Raw genomic sequence first — 19527 nt, forward strand, 5'->3', positions numbered from 1 at the left:
GAAAAGGGTGTGAGAAACTACCTTGGTAATTCTGACATTAGTCTAGAAGGCTGTGAATAAGACAGAAGAAAGAAAACTAATTTGTATGTCTGTCTATACCAATGTTTGGTCTCATTTTGCATTCAGGAACTGGAGAATCTATTACAGAAAGGAAGCAATAAACGAGGAGCAGACGATACAGTTCAGTGAGCTGGGAAAGTGGAGCTCCTGAAGGCAAATTGTGTGACATATCAAGGGAAAGGAATGAAGAGGTAGATTGGTGAGCGATGGTTGATAAAGAGGGCTTGTGAAGATGTGGAGAGAGACAGAATATTAAAACCACATACCAGGGTTTGCAGTCAGAGTACAAGACTAGAGTAAAGCACTTATTGTGTGACAGAGTCATTGGCAACTTTAAAATAAGTCAATTCTGAAAGGATGCTGCTGAATCAGTAACATTGAGTTGAAACAATTCCTTTATTCTGTTTTAGAGAGACAGAGTGAAAGAGCCAGGCCCAACAAGCTGTCCCTGTTGTTTTGTGGGTTATAGGCCACAGTCACTTCAAAGTGTTTTAGCCCATAGAACATAGAACATTACAGCGCAGTACAAGCCCTTTGGCCCTCGATGTTGCGCCAACCTGTGGAACTAACCTGAAGCCCATCTAACCTACACTATTCCATTTTCATCCATATGTTTATCCAATGGCCATTTAAATGCCCTTCAGATTGGTGAGTCTATTACTGTTGCAGACAATGTGTTCTATGCTCCTACTACTCTCTGAGTAAAGAAACTACCTCTGACATCTGTCCTATATCTATCACCCCTCAATTTAAAGCTATATCCCATCATGCTAGCTATCACCATCTGAGGAAAAAGGGTCTCCCTGTCCACCCTATCTAACCCTCTGTTTATCTTATATGTCTCAATTAAGTCACCTCTCAAACTTCTTCTCTCTAATGAAAATAGCCTCAAGTCGCTCAATCTTTCCTCATTGACCTTCCCTCCATACCAGGCAATATCCTGGTAAATCTCCTCTGAACCTTTTCCAAAACTTCCACATCCTTCTTATAATGCGATGATCAGAACTATGTGCAATACTCCAAGTGCAGCCGTACCAGAGTTTTGTACAGTTGCAGCATGACCTCATGGCTCCGAAACTCAATCCCTTTACCAATAAAAGCTAACACACCATATGCCTTCTTAACAACCCTTCAATCTGGGTGGCAACTTCCAGGGATCTATGTACATGGACACTGAGATCTCTCTGCTCATCTACACTACCAAGAATCTTACCATTAGCCCAGTACTCTTTGGTATGTTTTGCAACCATTTTTACATATCACCCTTGTGATATGTTTTGTATGCTGTTTTAATGCAGTTTTCTGCTCAGTATGTCATAATTGATTTATCTGTTTTCCTTTCATTAAGAGTGTGTGGTATTCTTTTCTGTCTGTGTGTGACTTTCTTTTTAACGTTGGGAGTAATTAAAATGAATTCTCCATTTGATTGGATGGATTTTTGGATTACAAGTGTGCTGCAAAGTTTAAGGATTTGAAGATTAAAACTCAACTCCAAATAAAAGCTAAGAAATTTGGAGATATTTGATAATTTAACTAATATCTAGTAATTAAAGTACTGAGCTGAGGAAATTATCTAGATTTAAAGATTCTGTTTACTAAGTAAAAGTGACAGTGTGACTTTAAAGCTACCACACATTGCCACTATTGAGGAGGAACTTCTATTAATTTTGAAATTTGAAATCCTCATGCCAAAGTTAAAGATGATGCAATTCAAATGTGGTGAGCGTCCATGGAGCACAAGAGTACAGGAAACCTTGAGACTCACAGACAACTGACATGAAATGATTACTGTGTGTGTGGCCAACCAACATTCACTTTAAACAAGAAAATTCCAAAGAACTGAAATCAGAAACAAAGGGTCATTGGATCTGAAATGTTAACTCTGATTTCTGTCCACTAGACCTGCTGAATTTTTCCACTAATTTCTGCTTTTGTTCACTTTAAACAAACTGATTACCCTGAACATTGTTTTTTCACTTGTCATGATTTTGAAAGCTAGTTTAAGCAAGGTCACAGAACTTGGCCAGCAAGGCCAAATCCCTAAAGGGGTAAAATCTGTCGAGGAACTGACCCAGGTGATATACTATTTAGAAGGGAATATTCTGTGACCATCAGTGAACCACAAAACCAGGCACAGTACAGGTTAATTAGACCAGCTGGCTAGACATCTGGTTAGTCATGCAAACAGTGTGGGTTCAATTCCCACTGAGGTTACTGTGAAGGTCCTCTCTTCTCAACCTCTCCCACCACCTGATGGTAGTAACTCTCAGGTTAAACCACCACTGGTAAACAACAATGCTAGGAGTCCTCTGTGACTATGACAACTTCACCTACTTTTACTGTAATATCTATTGCCCAATGAGTAACTTGTGGTTCTGCTTCGCTGCCCAGGCTTCAAGAACAATTGGACTTTTGGTGATATCTAATATCTGCCTCACTATAGAGAGCAGAGGAATGTAACCAATGATCTAACTGAGGACATTCTGAGATACATGACTTCTGAGAGGAAGCAAATCCCAAGACTGCTGGAACACTAATGGAAGGTGAAGAGAGACAGCAATGAAGCAGGATCAGTGAATCCCACAGGGGTCAAACAACTGACCTTAAGGTTGTATAGTGGTGGTAAATAATTTGAGACTGGGGTAGTCAGATGAATGTTCACCTCTGAATTGGAATTGCTTCCCTAGTACTGGAGGTAATACAATTGTTAGTTTGGCGAAAGCGAGGACTGCAGATACTGGAGATTAGAGCGATGCTGGAAAAGTACAGCAGGTCAGGCAGCATCCGAGGAGCAGGAAAATTGATGTGTCGGGCAGGAGCCTTTCATCAGGAATGAGGATGGAAGCCTCAGGGATGCAGAGATAAATGGGAGGGGGCGAGGCTGTGGAGAAGGTAGCTAAGAGTACAATAGGTGGATGGAGGAAGGGGGAAAGGTGAAAGGTTGGAGAGGAGGGTGGAACGGATAGGTGGGAAGGAAGATTGGCAGGTGGGACAGGTCATGAGGATGGTGCTGAGCTGGAGGCTTGGAACTGGGGTAAGGTGGAGGGAGGGGAAATGACAAAACTGGTGAAGTCCACATTGATGCCCTGGGACTGAAGGGTTTTGAGGCGGAAGATGAGGTGTTCTTCCTCCAGGCATCGGGTGGTGAGGGAGTGGCGGTGGAGGAGGCCCAAACCTGCATGTAGAGTGTGAGAGAGAGTAGAAATGCTCGGCCACGGGGCATTGGGGTTGATTGGTGCGGATGTCACTGAGATGTTCCCTGAAGCGCTCTGCGAGAAGGCATCCAGTCTCCCCAGTGTAAAGGAGACCGCATTGGGAGCAATGGATGCAATAAAGGACATTGGTGGAAGTGCAGTTTGGGTCAGACTTGTGTGTGTGTGTGTGTAACTTACTACTGGCATTGGTTCCAGCAAGCAGTTACACAGACAATATCTAAAGGAAGGTAGGTAGATAGGCAGGGATTGTCAGGGACATAATATTGCAAATATAGGGAACGAAAACATTGGGGCTATTGAATCTAACCTACTGACTGGCCACTGGAATACGGACCGATGAGTGAGGATTCCCAACGGTGTTGGTATGATCACAGGTGAAATGGGGGTTGTAGTAGAAAGTGTAGATATTGAAGTTAATTGTCAAATAAATATGTGCTACTCAGTTGAAGCCACAGACAAGAGATGGGAATACTGGAAAGTATTTATCATAATGGAATCATTTAATATTGGAACCAGACTAGCTACAGTAAACAGAATGGGAAGATAATCATGCAAACACAGACATCCTAATTCCACTGTAATCTTGGAGGGCTACAGTGACGGACAGTCAGGGAAAATCACTCTGCAACACAAAGGAAATAGGGACCCCATCGATACTGTTGCGCCAAAAGGATCATTTAACTTAAGGATGAGATACTTGCCCTGTCTAAAACATGAAGAATGTCACTACTGTGGAATGTGCACTGACAAGGATTCCATTAGCAAGATAAAGTGACCTACTGCTATGGCATGTGTACCAAGTTAGGAGTGTTCAGCTTTACAATGCAGTAACCAGAAACTGGAAGTTGTAGAACCATAACCATTGCACATATTCTGTAAGGAGAAAGTAAGGACTGCAGATGCTGGAGATCAGAGGTGAAAATGTGTTGCTGGAAAAGCGCAGCAGGTCAGGCAGCATCCAAGGAGCAGGAGAATCGATGTTTCGGGCATGAGCCCTTCTTCTTACTTATTCTGTAACCCTATAATACTCAAGAAGGCCTTTGTAACCAGTAATACCATAAAAGTTCTAAATATGTAATTCAAACTACAATTGAGGAACACTCTCTTCAAACGCCGTTTCCCCTATGAACATTGGAGAATAAGAGGACCTATTGTCTTGTTTGAAACAACAATTTCCACCATTTGCAGTATCATTTCAGAATACATCACTGGATTGTTTCAATATTTCTTACCAGATTGCTCATTAATGTTTAAAGATGAAATGTGCAACAATGGAGAGTGAACAAAGAATGTCCTACTGTTGTAGTCTGTGCCAGCATGGATGGCTTTGAAAAGCTGTCGAAGAAATCACTTGCTTTGTGACAGTCAACACGTTACCCACACAGTATGAGGCTAATGAAGCCACCTGGATGATCTTCAGAATCTTTAAGAAGGAATCAAGAAATTGGGCAAAATATATGAACAGAAGAAAAAGACACTGACATTCCTGAAAAGCCCATTCACCTGTCTATTTCCTGAACACTTTTTGAATTCATTCACAGGATGTGAGTTTCACTGGCTAGGCCAGCATTTGCAGTTGTTGTGGGATTTTGCAGTGGAGCATGAAAACATGGCAAACATTTTAGTAGCACTGATAACATTGCAATCCTGGCTGAAGAGAGCACACTAAAAAAGGATTATTGTGTTTGACTGGAGCCAGCTTCTCACTTTTCTCAATACCTTTTACTGAGCATTTAGGCTACCGGGGATCCCTGATTTACAAAGTCCAAATTATGAATGCTCATGTTTATGAACATGATCCTATGCAGGGCTGCAATTTTAAATATCCCACATATGAACATATATACTTACAAATGGCTGCTTTATATTGTCATGCATTATATTCTGACTTACATACAAACCAACTTGAGTATGGACTCAGGAACAAGATGTTTGCAACAGAAGACTGCCTGTATTGAGCAAATTGAAGAACAGCCCCATTTCAACCCCAACAGACTGCCAAAGAAGCTCCTTTTACATATAATAGCTACCCTCAGTTAGGAATTATAACACTGAGTAGTTCACCATTTTCTGGTTATTCCAGATTTCCAGCACCTGAAGTATTTTTCTTTTTTTTTGCTTCCACTTTTCTATACTACGTTTTGTCCCCTGCACATACACTTCTCTCTTACTGTTCCTCATGATACTATTTACAGGTCATTATATCTCTTCAATATTTGTATTTAGTTTCTTCCCTTTGATTTTTATGTTCCTGTCATAGAGTTAATAGCATGGAAATAGACCCTTTGGTCAATCAACCCATGCTGAACATAATTCCAAAATAAACTAGTCGCGGGCCAATATCCCTCAAAACCTTTCCTATTCATGTACTTATCCAAATGTCTTTTAAATATTGTAATTATACCCACATCCACCACTTCCTCAGGAGGTTCATTCCACACACCAACCACTCTGTGTAAAAAAAATTGCCTCATGTCTTTTTTAAAACTGTCCCCTCTCACCTTAAAAATATGTCCCCTAATCTTGAAATCCCCCATCCTCGGGAAAAGACAACTACCATAACTCTATCCTACCTCTCATTATTTTATAAAATTCTATAACGTTGCCTGTCAACCTCCTGAGTATCTCCAGAGTCTTCGGTGTGGGTCAAAAATTTTTGTCCCATGTAATAATTTGTTTTTTTGCACTTCCATTGCACCACTTTCACAATATTCAGGGAAAGCTGGGATTTTCAAAGCTATTAAGCATTAATGCAGATTTTATTTTACAGTAAACCGTATAAACAATTTCAAAAGCCAAACGTTAGTGCACACACAGTGATGCTTATACAGTATTTAAAATTTACTTACATTCAACTCAGTCATTTCAAAACCTAAATGCACTTTAATTATTTGAATTGAAGCTCACTTCTTTGCTTATAGACTCACTTTTTAAGGCATCTCTACAGGTAAAGTAGAATTTCTATCAATTAAATAAAGCGCTTCATTTGTTGTCATAAATTTCATAGTTCACATCATCACCCATTCTCAGTAATATAAAAATAATTAATTTATGAATCAAAACAGTATGTGCAAACTTTTTAAAAAGTCGAAGCCGCTTGGCGATTTATCATTTCAGTTGTTCAGCAAATCTAGACTTTGACAAGAAACATTTTGCATTAGCGATTTTTGAGAAGATTTGTAACTCAGGTTGACGGTGTGCGTGTGAGTGACAGAGTTAGCCTTACATGCTAAACATTTTGCATGTATTTCGCCTGAAAATGATTGGTCTTGCCTCAGGGAGGCGCTGCCTTGCCGGTGGTTTCTCTTTCCCTGTGTGCTCACTTCCTACTTCGTCAGAAAAAGCGACAGCTTACACATTGGGAACTGCTAATGGAGTCAGATGGTAGTGAAGAAATACAATGGCAAACAGTCGAACAGCGGAAGTGTGGTGGGAAGAACTTGTATTACAAAATGTACTGCGTTAAAATGGAGCAGTTCCCAGCAGACATTCACAGGTTTTGTGACCCTGAGTTGCAACATGGGCGAAGACGAGAGTTGGTTTATCTACTGAGGAATGTGGATGAATTGAGTTGCCAAAAGCTGCAAATATTATTTTCTTTTTCTGTTCCAAATATAGAAGCAATTAGGTTCATTGTAGATTTAAATCAGCCTATAGTTTCAGCTGGTGCTGTAAGTACTAAAATTACAAAATCGTCTTTCGCTTATGTTGACAAGACTGGCCTTTACTGCAGAGGCTGACCTCAGTGTTGTACTCTCCCTCCCTGCCACTTTAGCTTATTTTCAATATTGTACGAGAAATATGTTTATTAATTGTGGGCAGGCTCAAGTTAGGACACGTGTCAAGAAACAGCGCATCATAAATGACTGACAAAAATGAGTTATATTCCCACAATCCTAAACTTAGTCCTGACACATTTGACAATCTATAGTGACCATCCTCTCAGCAATGGCCTTTGCCTCAGTCATTGCGTGAAATAAATTCTTTAATGCTCTAATCGTCTGTGTAAAGACTTTCCTTCGCTCTCTCAATCTGAGAAGTGACAATTTTAATTTGATTGTCACTGAGCCCCACCCAATTGAAAGGAGACATGTTTCCCACATTCAGTAAATCAAAGCCATTTATAATTTTAAAAACTTGAAATACATCTCCTCTTGGTCTTTTCTCACCAAAGTGATAGATATTTGAGAAGTTCATTTGAAAAGGCAATTGAGCCCCTCAAGCCAGCTCCGCTATTTGATAGGATCGTGGCTGATCGCAAACACTTATAGAGATGTACAGCACAGAAACAGACCATTCAGTCCAACTCATCCGTGCCAACCAGATATCCTAAATAAATCTAGTCTCTTTTACCAGCAGTTGGCTATATTCCTGTAAACCCGTATACCCATCCAGATGCCTTTTAAATTTGTCATTGTACCAGCTTTTCCACCACTTTCTCTGGCAGCTCATTCCATACAGACACCACCCTCTGTGTGGAAAAAGTTGCTCCTTAGATCCCTTTTAAATCTTTCTCCTCTCACCTTAAACCTCTAGTTTTGGACTCCCCAACCCTGGGGAAAAGATCTTGTCTATTTACCCAATCCATACCCCTCTTGATTTTTATAAACCACGATAAGGTGGTTTCAGTCTCCAGTGCTCCAGGAAAACAGCCCCAGCCTATTCAGCTTGTCCCTATAGTTCAAACCCTGGCAACATTCTTGTAAATCTTTTCTGAACCCTTTTATGTTTAACAACATCCTTCTTATAGCAGGGAGACCAGAAATACACACAATATTCCAAAGGTGGCCTAACCAATGCACTGTACAGTCTCAGCATGACCTCCCAACTGCGATACTCCATGCTCTGACCAATAAAGGCAAGCATACCAAACGCCTTCTTAACTATCCTACCTACCTGCGACTCCAGTTTCAAGCAGCTCTGAAGCTGCATTCCAATCTCTCTTTGTTCAACAACACTTCCCAGGACATTACCATTAAGTGTATAAGTCATGCCCTGATTTGCCTTTCCAAAATGCAGCACCTCACATTTATCAATATTAAACTCTATCTGCCGCTCCTTGGCCTATTGGCTCACCTGATCAAGATCCCGCTGTACTCTGAGGTAACCTTCTTCACTGTCCACTACACTTCCAATTTTGGTGATATTCCATCTTGGTCTCAACTCCACTTTCCTGGCTGCTTCCCATTACCCATCAATCTAATTAAAAATCTGTCCTCCACCTCCCTAAATGTATTCAGTGTCCCGGCATCACCCACATTTTGGGATAGGGCATTCCAGATTCATGACCCTTTGAGAGAAGTGATTTCTCCCCATTTGTTTTCAATCTTCTATTAAACGATGACTTCTCATTCTAGCTTTCCCTACATAAGGAAACATCCTTTCTACCTCTACTTTGTCAATCCCCTTTAGCACCTTATATACCTCAATTCAATTTCCTCTCATTCTTCTAAACTCCAGGGATTATAGTTTAAACAGCTGAATCTCTCTTCATAAGACAAACCCCTCAAGTCTGAAATCAATCTAGTGAACCTCCTCTGAACTGCCTCCAATACAACATCTAATATTATATAATATATCTAATGTCTAGGATTAGGAGAAAGTTTTATGACAGGGTATTGCAAAACTTACAAATAAGTGAGAGACTCTTAAAATTCAACATAGGTTATGAATTTGGATTCTACAGCACAGGCTTCTCTCAGGGCTGCTGTTTTTATCTTCATGTTTGTATAAATGATCTAAGTTGTGGGAAGCGGGATTTATGGTTGGAGAAGGTGAATGTACAACTTCAAGGAAGAAGCCAAAAATTTGCAAAGAACTTCATTGAGTCTGCATAGAGTGATAATTCCCAATAAAATGCAATAAGTGCAAAAAGCTATTGTGTTTGGAAATAAAAAATGGAGCTAAATACACCCTGTGTCAAATATAGCTTGTTAAGTGCATCTAGATAGTCGATTAAGATTCTGAAGACTGTGAGGAATCTGGGTTATACTTTAAATGTCAGTTGAGTTCACTTCTCCAAAACTCACACTGAGTTGACCAGAACTCTAAGTACAAGTTGTATCTGAATTACTACATATGCTTCTCATCATTGAGAGATCGGGACTCCATCCAGACCCTGGGATCAGTGCTGAGCTGAGTAACGAATCACATCCATAATATTATGGAGGAGTGTATGGAGGACACTTGATAACCTTGAGCTCTTCAGTCTTGACAAGTGAAATCTCATAAGAATTTAATCTATGAATGGAATTGCAAAAGTAAATCCAAATAGTCGTTTGAGGGAAGGGCACCAGATTAGAAGGCCGCAGAGTCAGACTTCGTGAAAAAACAAGTGTAAGATAGATGTCAGGAAACATTTCTTGACAGAGGGTGGTTAACTATTGAAGGGGTAAAAACAATGACTGCATTGAAGCAAATTGCTAGGAATGAATGCTGCAAACAGGATACTGGAATAATTTTAAGAAGAAAGAACATGCAGTTTAAAGGTGACTGAAAAGATAAACATTAAATCGTTGAGAATTGATCACTTCTGATATGCCATGTTTAATCTTGTTTTTTATATCTTAGGGAACCGGATACTGGGAGTATCTGCTTCAGAGCCAAGGAGTAGATCTGATATCATTTGACACAAATACTATTTATCCGCCTGAAATGCGATATTCAGAGATTTTGGTACGTCCAATACTTTTTGCAGAGTGTCAAGAATTATGAGTGAGTTGGAGAGGCCTTTATCTGTCACTTCATGTTCAGAACTGCAAAATGACATGGTCAGAGGTGATTTACTGACAACATTGCTTTTTTTTGTACTTTGCATTATTTGTCTTAAATTTTCAAACTGATTCCAGAGCAACCTTGCCTTCCTTTTAGTATTTAATTTAGTTTAGAAAAAAAAAGAAAGTTTGCCAATAACTTTGTATTGAAAATTAAATCTAAGTTCTAAGTAAACCTCCCTCAGCATAAATTGTAGATATTATTTCTGAACATAACGGTAATCTGCATTTTCATAAAAGTTTTCAGTATTATCTTGTCACAATGTGCTTTTAAAGGCTAAGTGGTAGTAGAAGAGCTAGGAGAGGTGACCAAGGGATTGCCCAAGTTGCATATTTTAAGGTATCAATGTAGAGGTTTTGTAAAAGAGAATTCTGGAGTTTGGAGTTTAGGTGATTGGAGATTGTGCAACTGAAGATGGAGCAGGAGGGCAGGAAAAGCAAAGGCCGGAGTCAACAGAATAGAGACCATGTAATATTAGAAAGGGATAAGTCTGGAAAAATTAATGAATGAATGAGGATTTTTATGCCATTGTGTGGGACAGAAGCCATTAGAGACCGTTAAGAACAGGGATGATTGAGGAGTGTAATATAATAACGGGCAAAATGTGATTAACTTGTTTTAGATTGGTAAACATCAAACTGCAGTGGATACGTCCAGTAGAACTAGCTTTCTATATTTTGTATAGTTATGTTATCCTTCTAATTTCCTAATTTGTATCTGTTAATGAATGGATGAGAAGTTGGGTGCCACATTTGCCTCTCGAACTCCAAGATAGCATCTGTAGTATTCCCAAATGCGTGAGGTGAATTGCACCAGTTGCCATATTTGTGCAAGCATTAGTATGCACATAAAACTGAAAAGAACTGCAGATGCTGTGAATCAGAAGCAAAAACAGAAGTTGCCAGAAAAGCTCAGCAGGTCTGGCAGTACCTGTGCAGAGAAATCACAGTTAACATTTCGGGTCTGGTGACCCTTACTCAGAATGTATGCACATGTTAAATGTATGCTGTAAACATGGGGAACAGCTAGACCATGTGGTTGGTTAGCATTTAATGCAGTACCAAACATTTTACAATTTAATATAAAGGTCCAATGCCTCTGCTCCCCTTCACTCAGACGGTGGTGAGTCTTTGGAATTCTCTGCCCCAAAAGGCTATAAAGGCACAGTAACTGAGTTTGTTCAGTACTGAGATTGGTAGTTTTCTATGCATTAAATGCGTTAAAGGATTGTGCAGCAAAATAGTGTTAAAGTTGATTAGCCATGATCTTATTGAATGGCAGAACAAATTTGAGGGGCTGAATGGCCTACTGTTGCTCCTATTTCTTATATTACTGTGTTCCAAAAAAAAACAAAATCCACTTTAAAGTATGATTCATTGCTTTGAGATATCTTAAGACCTAGAAAGATGGTACATAAATACAAACTTTCTTTGTGAAATTTCTGATCTTAGAGGTTCAATTCAATTAAATAGGCAATTTACAATATCAATTATGATACTCTGAGTAAGACAATAAGTTCTTTATATTAACTTTGAATGAATTTGTTTGTTTAACAAATTAAATGAAGTTGCATTGTACAAATAGTAGATTACATCACTGAGAGTAGTTTGATTCCTATGTTGTTTTTTTCAAAGTTTTAAATGTTTAAAATTGTTGTTAGGTGACCACTGTTTTCTGTCATTGCAAATAATCACCTTAACAATAAACTGGGAGAAAAAGCATTTACTGCTACATTTTCTGTTTATAACTTTAGACCAGTGGCCCTGAAATGCTTGAGCAGTTTCCTGACAGAGTGCTTTTTCTGGCCTGGCCGGACATAGACGGTAAGAAAGGAAGGTCTTTATACTCCTACTCTAGGGGGAGTTTTCTTTGAAAGAAGTTATTATTCCTTACCAATGGTGTGCTGAGAAAAATGACATTATCTTTTATACAACGTTCAAAACTTTCAAGTGAAGTTTGGCTGGTACATTCCTAAAATTCATATCAGTTAACTGATGAAAGCTTGATTGAAGTTCAAAGATTACAAAGTAGCAAGATGAAAATTCTTTGCACCAACATATTCATTTACTAATCTTGTTTAGCAGAGATTCTATTTTTTTTGTTGAACAGTTTCTTGTTTCATTTTAACTGCAGAAGACGATCTGAAAGGAAGAGATGTGATGTATTTAATGCATTCAGTTGCATTGCTTTAAACATTTCGTATTTTATCAATTTATTAAAGAAAGAATGCAACTGCCTGTATTCTGGATAGAAAATAACATTAACAGTTGTAAATAGCTACAGTGGTTAAAGGTCATGATCTCATTTGTCAACACAGGAAATTTTTCTGCATTTTTAATGATCATTCGATAATGTTGTTTATGTTCTGCAGAGTCTTCAACATTTTCTCTTGATTGCTTAAGCTATTTCAGAGGAGATATCATCCTTCATGTTGGGGAGTTACTGGGTGAAACACTGTCAGCCAATCACTGGGGACAGTCAACGTCTCGCAACTTCCAGCTGGCACTTGCAGAAGATTTCTGCTGCCTGAGCAGAGTTAAACTCCCAAACTGGCCAGGCCACTTAGACTCCTTAACCATGTGGAAAAGAAAGAATCCTCAATCAGTTGTGTGTGATGGAGCAAATTTTCATTATGTCAATCCTAAGTACAGAATGTATTTATAATGATTAGATAATATTGACCATAAGTCAGTGACGGGTGTATTTCATTTAAATGTTGTCAGTTTACGTTAAAGCAGCTGGATATATAAGTTTTTTTAAAGTCTTGCTGAAAAGCAAAATGTAAATTGAAGTTGGAAAGCTAAAATGCTTGTGGTACTGAGAACACATCTACTCATGGTTGATGTGCTGTGCGCCTCACAATCAATTGCCCTTCTGTGGTTCATTTCCCAGAGCCCACCAATTTGTTATGGTTGTCTGATTTCATAATCTGAAAGTCTGATGAGTCTCTCCTGCTGACCAGATTTCAAACTTTAAAACAAGTGATTCCACAGGGATTACTTGAGACAAAGAGATGGAAGCATTTTTGTAACTTTTATTTGAGTATTTCAACAGCCCAAGTTATTGTGATGAGATGTTAAACCAGTTACAGTACACAGATTGTTGTTCTACGATAGAATGTAGTACAAGTATACCCATAGATTTCCTTTGCAGGCCCTCCCACTGTGCTCTTTTGATGTGTTGCTTTACTCCTGAATGCGACGGAGTGACTGAATCTGGAAAGTCTGAGCATGGGATCCCCACTCTCTCCAATGCTTGTACTCTCCAGCATGGCGATCACATTCCATGATGTACTGGAAGCCACGGTAGCCTGGGTACTGGTAGCACACCCATCTGGGGCAGAAAAACAGCATTCTTTACTTAAGTGAACTTCAAATTTACGTTAAATCGCCTTAAACGTGAACCAGTGCATATAGTTGCAGATGCAATTACGTGTGAGATCATGTAAGACTGGATGACGAGAGTTCCGTGACTACGGAAGGAACAGCTCAAACAACCCTCTTTGGTTATTTTTCAACTAGCTAAAATTGATCAACCAAGTTATTTTCTTCAGGCCTAAGGTAAAACGTTATTTTAGATATAACAAACCCGACAAGATCTTCAAGTTGCTAAGGTGTACAAGATTGTACTGAATCCAGTGAAGTATTCCTCCTTAAGTTCCAATAAACAATCTTTACTGAAAACACTGTACATGAATAGGAAGGGAAATAGGATTAAATTAATTTAGGATATCTGGTTGGCATGGACAAGTTGGACCAAAGGGTCTGTTTCTGTGTTGTACGACGAAATGACACTACTCACGCGCCAGCTTGAACCTTCATGGATCCAACTTCATTGTTGCACCATCCCATGGCTTGCAAAGAGGGGTAGTCATCACACATCTCCCACTGTCTTCCAATGAAGTTTTCCTTCTCAAAAATGACAATTTTGGACTCTTTATGGTGCTAAAGGAAAATGATATATATTTTGAGTACACTTGAATTGCTGAGTTATTGTTACCAGTGAACAAAACAATGTCAGCATTTAAGAAGTACTGAGTGTATATCTCTGTAATTCAGTATTTTATATTTGTCACAAAGGATGTAAAAGTTAAATTTCTATACCTTTCCTTGCAGCATCTTATTTTACTCCTGAGAATAAAGTTGCTATTCATGTTCCCCTTTATATTCAATTATATCTTCTGGAGCATGCTGACTGCATCTAAATCCAGCCTTGTTATAGACTGACAGATGCATCATTAAACTTTACCATAGTTACCAAGGACTTCAGTTAGAGAAGTACATTTCAGCACCGTTCATTTCTTTTATTGTGTTTCAACACCAGGTATTAATGACATTATTCGACCAATATTCGCAAATTAGTATCCCCGTCTCTGTGTTTGTGATCATAAAGGCATCCAGGGGCTTGAACTTTATGAATAGAGGCACAGCTTATAAAAGCAAGGAAGTTATGAACCTTAATAAAACCAGTAGTTTGTAGTCAGCTGGAGCACAATGAAAGATTGGAGAAGTTGGGGTTGGAGAAGAGAAGGTTAAGAGGAGATTTGGTAGAAGTGTCCAAAATCTAGACAGAGTTGATAGAAAGAAACTTTTTCCGTCTGAGATGTTGTTCAAGAACCTGAAGATACTCAAGGTGTGTGGAAAAAAGATGCAACAGGAACATGAGAAAGAACTATTTTAATGCATTGAGTGGTTTAGATCTTAAACACAGTGTGTGTGAATATGCTGGTGGATGGTCCAATTCTGGCTTTGGAAAGGAAATTGGATAAACACGTTTTTGAAGAGAAAAGAATTGCTGAGCCAGAGGATAAATTGGGAGATTGGGTCTAACAGTGATGGTGTTGCAGTGAACCATATACCCATGATGGGCTGAATGGCTTATTTCTATAATCATTGTATTATTCCAAGATAATACAATTTTAAAAAGCTGGCAGAATGATGCAGGTCAAAAATGTAACCATGTGATGTTATATTTAATGAGTAACATTGCAATATGTTACCCTGTCAGTTATGTTATCATCAAGCCCTATAGATACTGAATAGTGAACTGACTTACAGCAGAACAAATGGGGCGGAAGGACATGAGTCTTTCAGTGTGGTACGCATTGCTGCCACTCCAGGCATCCCAGCGAGGGTATTCTCCTTTCTCCAGGATAAATTGTTGTCCAAAAAAGCTGGAATGCTCATAACCAGCCCAGCTACAAGAAAAAAGAAATTGCTTTCATTCAGGTTTTTGAAAATAGGCACATTTACGCTTGTGTTAAAATTGAGATAGGCTGAATGGCCTGCTTCTGTGTTGTCAGGATTCTATGGAAAAGAAAACACAAATAGTTTCCAACTTATTATCTCTTAGTAATAATTTGCTGCTTTAATAGAGCACCAACACAACAGTGCAGTAACTCGCCTGAATTGTTTCGAAATTTTAAGTTTGAAATATAACTTCAATTGTATTAATCTCTGTAGTAATAGTTAAAGAAAGATCTTTAAACTATCTAAAACTGACAGGGGTCTCCTTGAGGAGCAGAATAATTTGTTTCTATGAAAAATGAGATAAAAAGAGTTGAATTTACATCCGAGAGTGCTTGAATTTCCAATGGTTTCTGCCATGCAGAGTGAGAGTTTTCAGACTGGCGCAGTCTGAAAACATTCCCAATTGAGCCCTGCAGCAGTAGAGCTATGACTGGCCCACTGATGTGGCAGTAATTATATCAATTAAAAATATGATACGCCTCAATCTTCTTGATCTTTTACTTCCGTCCATCACATTCTGTATTTCAATGGATATCCACCCTTCAAACAGGCTCCACGCCTGACTCTCAAATGTAGTATCCACTGGTTGCACCTATTTGAAAGTGGGAGGGATTCCCAACATTGCGGTCACATTTTTCAGCAAGGCAGAAACAAAGTCATTTTTCTGTTTTTTTAATCATAATTTTTGAATAATTAAAAGAAAGAAAACTTCACTGAGGCTTGATATGTACTTTCTGGATTAATGCATTCTTACACAGCGCAGCTTCTCCAATTGGAACTTCTGAACCCATTGACTTTAATGTGCTTAAATAGTAATTCAATTAGTTCAAATATCCTGGTGTGGATTTTGTATTACCTTGGGTCCCAATTGTTTCAATGTTTTATGGCCATTTTAAGTTTGGACGTAGTGTAATGACATTGGAAGAATACTTGGGGATAACCTAACAAAATAGACACACTAATGGATAAATTTACAGGTGTAACTTGTAATTTGTGCCTAAGGAGGAAATTCTAGGCTATACTGTCCAGAGGTCAAGTGACTTGACAGGCTAGCATTAACTCAATGAATTCTTTTAACAAAGAAAAACAGAATTCTCTGGAAAAACTCAGCAGGTGTGGTGGCTTCTGTGGAGAGAAAAGAGTTAATGTTTCAAGTCCAGTGACCCTTTGGATTTGAAATGTTAACTCTGTTTTCTCTCCACAGACCTTGCCAGACCTGCTGAGTTTCTGTAGCAATTGCTGTTCTTGTGTTTCAGATATCCACATCTGCAATTGTTAGTTTTGTTTGCATTTATTTTTGCAGCAATAAAGTCAATTTTAGACTCTATCACATGCATGTACCTTTATGAGATATACATGCATTCATGTATAAATGTGTGTTACACAGACTTGTTTGAAAATCTGATGTTCTTCATGCAGAAGGTGAACAAAAGTTGAGGGAAACATTAAAATTTGGGATTCCTGACATCCATCTGTACCCCACACTTGGACTCACTGGGGCTATATTGTCATTTGATCATTGCAAATTGGCATGAAACACCAGCTCAAGGGGTCTTCCTCTTACTCTGCCCCCACCTCAGGTTTACAATGTCGCTGCTGTTTGAAAACTGCTTCAGAACAAAAATAGACGTGTAATTGAACCCTCAATTAATTGATACTAATTTTAGATCAATAATACGTATGAAGTTGATCTAATTCTCTATAACATCAGTGTCTAACCAAATTCTCTTGAGCAAATGAACAACTGCTTGTAAAAAATGTGTGTAAAGGTAAAAATAAAATGCATTTCTGTAAACTGGTTAGTATGGTTTGCAAATGACAATGGATTTTAAAAGCCGATGATTCCATTTTAAGCAAGATTGATAAAATTGCATCAGAATATGTTTGACAGTAACGGGTAGGGCTTCATTGTTTTGTTGTAAAAATATGTAAAGGCTGTTGACTCACGCTCCGCAATCAACTTTGATGGATCGAACATTGTCAAAACCACAATCCATTATATTCTTGCAGGAAGCAGTGAATTCCATCCTCTTGCCCTGGAAATTTTCTTGATCATAAGCAGTAATCTGCAGCAAGATAATTATTATTACTCTTTTCATGAAATTCAGTGAAAAGAGCACTAATCAAAACAGGTGTTTCAATTCTGACTAAATATTCTAGAAAAATAAACGGCACCTTGAAAACTCCTGCAGGGTTTATTTGCGCCATGCTTATAGCTTGGGAGTTTCTTATCCTGAAAAAAAAAGTCAAATGGCATCATTTCTCTTCACAAGGCAACAGCTTGTAGAAATGTATCAATATTTAATGCATTAAAATCTTGGCTAATTCTAGTGTAATATTCCATTATATGTGGCTGAATTGATGCTGCGGAGAAAATCACAAAGCAGGTGAACAATAAATAAATTGAGACAAAACAAAGGAATTTAAAATTAAAAGCAAGAAACACTCAACTTACCAGAGCCGAGCTGTATGGGGTAGGTTCCAAAAATGATTGAGTTGGGTTTCATCTCTCCTATTTATAGTCAAACATTGAATAGAAAGTGAGAAGTGAGCGAGTCAGATTCGTGGTCCAGTGAGCAGCAGATATGAATGCCAACATCTCATTGTTTGTGGCTGATCCCATGGATTTCTGTTTCAACCCTATGCTGGGGCAGGAGCAAAAAGATTAAAATCTGCATGTCTGATTTTTGCATGAATAACCTTTAAATAAAAATGTATTGTAAAAATATGTTTAATATAATTTGTTAACAGAAAATAACTAAGAACAGAACATGGTTGATTTGAACACTGACTTTGAAATCATACACTGGCATGCTAGCAAGTTATTGCTAATATTTGTTTCAAAATCTGCTCATGAGTTCTTGTTGCTGGTAAAATGGAGCCAGAAGTATAACTATCAAATATGGGTTGGCTTTTGACTGTTATCCCATGGCTTATGTATTTAAAAAGATGTACCACTTAAATAATTAGTTGCTTGGATTTTTATTGAATAGCTAAAGCAGTTCTTACATACAATTATATATATTTAGAATATTCACACGCGTAAAGTCTTATCCTTGGCCAACATGTTTTGAGACCGTAGACGATTAATTTGCACTAGTCAGTTTCTAAAATCCCATGTTATTAGAGTTACTCAGAAGGTGTAAAATTAGGATGTTCAACTCCTCAAGTTATCATTGTTATAAAAATTAAAATGTTACAACTTTTATAAGCATTGATTAGTTAAAACAAAATGTTTCAATTAAAATAGACCATAAGACTAGAAGACATAGGAGCAGAAATTAGGCCATTCAGCCCATTGACTCTGCTCCACCATTCAGTCAAGGCTGATAAGTTTCTGAACTCCATTCTCCTGCTTTATCCCTGTAACCCTTGAAGCTCTTGATACTCATGAATCTATCTATCTATCTCAAATATATTCAATGACCTGGACTCCAAAGCCTTCTGTGGCAATGAATTCCATGGATTCACCACTCTCTGGCTGAAGATGTTTCTCCTTATCTCTTCTAAAAAGGTATTCCCTTTATTCTAAGGCTATGCCCCTCGGGTCCAAGTCTCTCCTACCAATGGAAACATCTTCCCAACATCTACTCTGTCCAGACCATTCTGTGTGTTTCAAATAGATCCCCCCAATCCTTCTAAACTCAATTGAGTATAGATCCAGAGTTCTCAAATGTTCCTTCGACTTTAGGCTTTTCACTCCTGGGACCATTCTCGTGAAACTCTTCTGAACATGTTCCAGGGTCAATGCATCCTTCCTGAGATATTGGGCCCAAAACTACACACAATATTCCAAATGTGGTCAGACCAGAGCTTCAGAAGCACATTCCTGCTTTTGTATTCAAGTCCTCTCAAAATAAAGCCATCATTGCATTTGCCTTCCCAACTACTGACTCAACCTGCAGGTTTACCTTGAGAGAATCCTGGACTAGAACTCCCAAGTCTCTTTGCACTTTTGACTTCTGAATTTTCTCCCCATTTAGAAAGTAGTCCATACCAAAGTGCATGACCTCACACTTGCCCACGTTGTCCTCTACCTGCTAATGCTTTGCCCATTCTCCTAACCTGTTCAAATCCTTCTGCAGCTTCCCTGCCTCTTCAATGCTACCTGTCCCTCTACCTATCTATGTATCATCTGCAAACTCTGCCAGAATGCCCTTAATTCCTTCATCTAGATCATTAATGTATAAAGTGAAAAGTTGTGGTCCCAGCACTGAGCCTGGTGGAAC

The 19527-nt window shown here is 38.6% G+C and overlaps 2 protein-coding genes across 2 annotated transcripts; one reads left to right on the forward strand and one right to left on the reverse strand.

Annotated features, from left to right (window-relative positions):
* The first annotated feature begins 6599 nt into the window (after positions 1-6599).
* Positions 6600-13962, forward strand: LOC122564008. The gene is made up of 4 exons (XM_043718431.1): positions 6600-6946; positions 9846-9950; positions 11803-11872; positions 12421-13962. The coding sequence occupies exons 1-4, from the start codon at positions 6647-6649 to the stop codon at positions 12711-12713; spliced, it is 768 nt and encodes a 255-aa protein (XP_043574366.1). The 5' UTR covers positions 6600-6646; the 3' UTR covers positions 12714-13962.
* LOC122564010 (beta-crystallin A1) lies at positions 13235-17797 on the reverse strand. The gene is made up of 6 exons (XM_043718433.1): positions 17754-17797; positions 17474-17531; positions 17246-17364; positions 15105-15246; positions 13851-13993; positions 13235-13382 (listed from the first exon to the last, which is right to left on the reverse strand). The coding sequence occupies exons 2-6, from the start codon at positions 17504-17506 to the stop codon at positions 13235-13237; spliced, it is 585 nt and encodes a 194-aa protein (XP_043574368.1). The 5' UTR covers positions 17507-17531; positions 17754-17797.
* Positions 17798-19527: the final 1730 nt, after the last annotated feature.

This window comes from Chiloscyllium plagiosum, chromosome 28, assembly GCF_004010195.1.
Source record: "Chiloscyllium plagiosum isolate BGI_BamShark_2017 chromosome 28, ASM401019v2, whole genome shotgun sequence".
Taxonomy (NCBI): domain Eukaryota; kingdom Metazoa; phylum Chordata; class Chondrichthyes; order Orectolobiformes; family Hemiscylliidae; genus Chiloscyllium; species Chiloscyllium plagiosum.

What these genes read in the sequence shown, in the direction of transcription:
- LOC122564008 (XM_043718431.1), top strand. Translation starts at nt 6,647, where the DNA reads ATGGAGTCAGATGGTAGTGAAGAAATACAATGGCAAACAGTCGAACAG. An exon ending in TGCGATATTCAGAGATTTTG is followed by an intron (nt 9,951 to 11,802) that starts GTACGTCCAATA and finishes TTATAACTTTAG; the next exon opens with ACCAGTGGCCCTGAAATGCT. An exon ending in GGCCTGGCCGGACATAGACG is followed by an intron (nt 11,873 to 12,420) that starts GTAAGAAAGGAA and finishes TATGTTCTGCAG; the next exon opens with AGTCTTCAACATTTTCTCTT.
- LOC122564010 (XM_043718433.1), bottom strand. Translation starts at nt 17,506, where the DNA reads ATGGCGCAAATAAACCCTGCAGGAGTTTTCAAG. An exon ending in ATCAAAGTTGATTGCGGAGC is followed by an intron (nt 15,247 to 17,245) that starts GTGAGTCAACAG and finishes TTTTTCTTGTAG; the next exon opens with CTGGGCTGGTTATGAGCATT. An exon ending in TCCGCCCCATTTGTTCTGCT is followed by an intron (nt 13,994 to 15,104) that starts GTAAGTCAGTTC and finishes ATTTTCCTTTAG; the next exon opens with CACCATAAAGAGTCCAAAAT.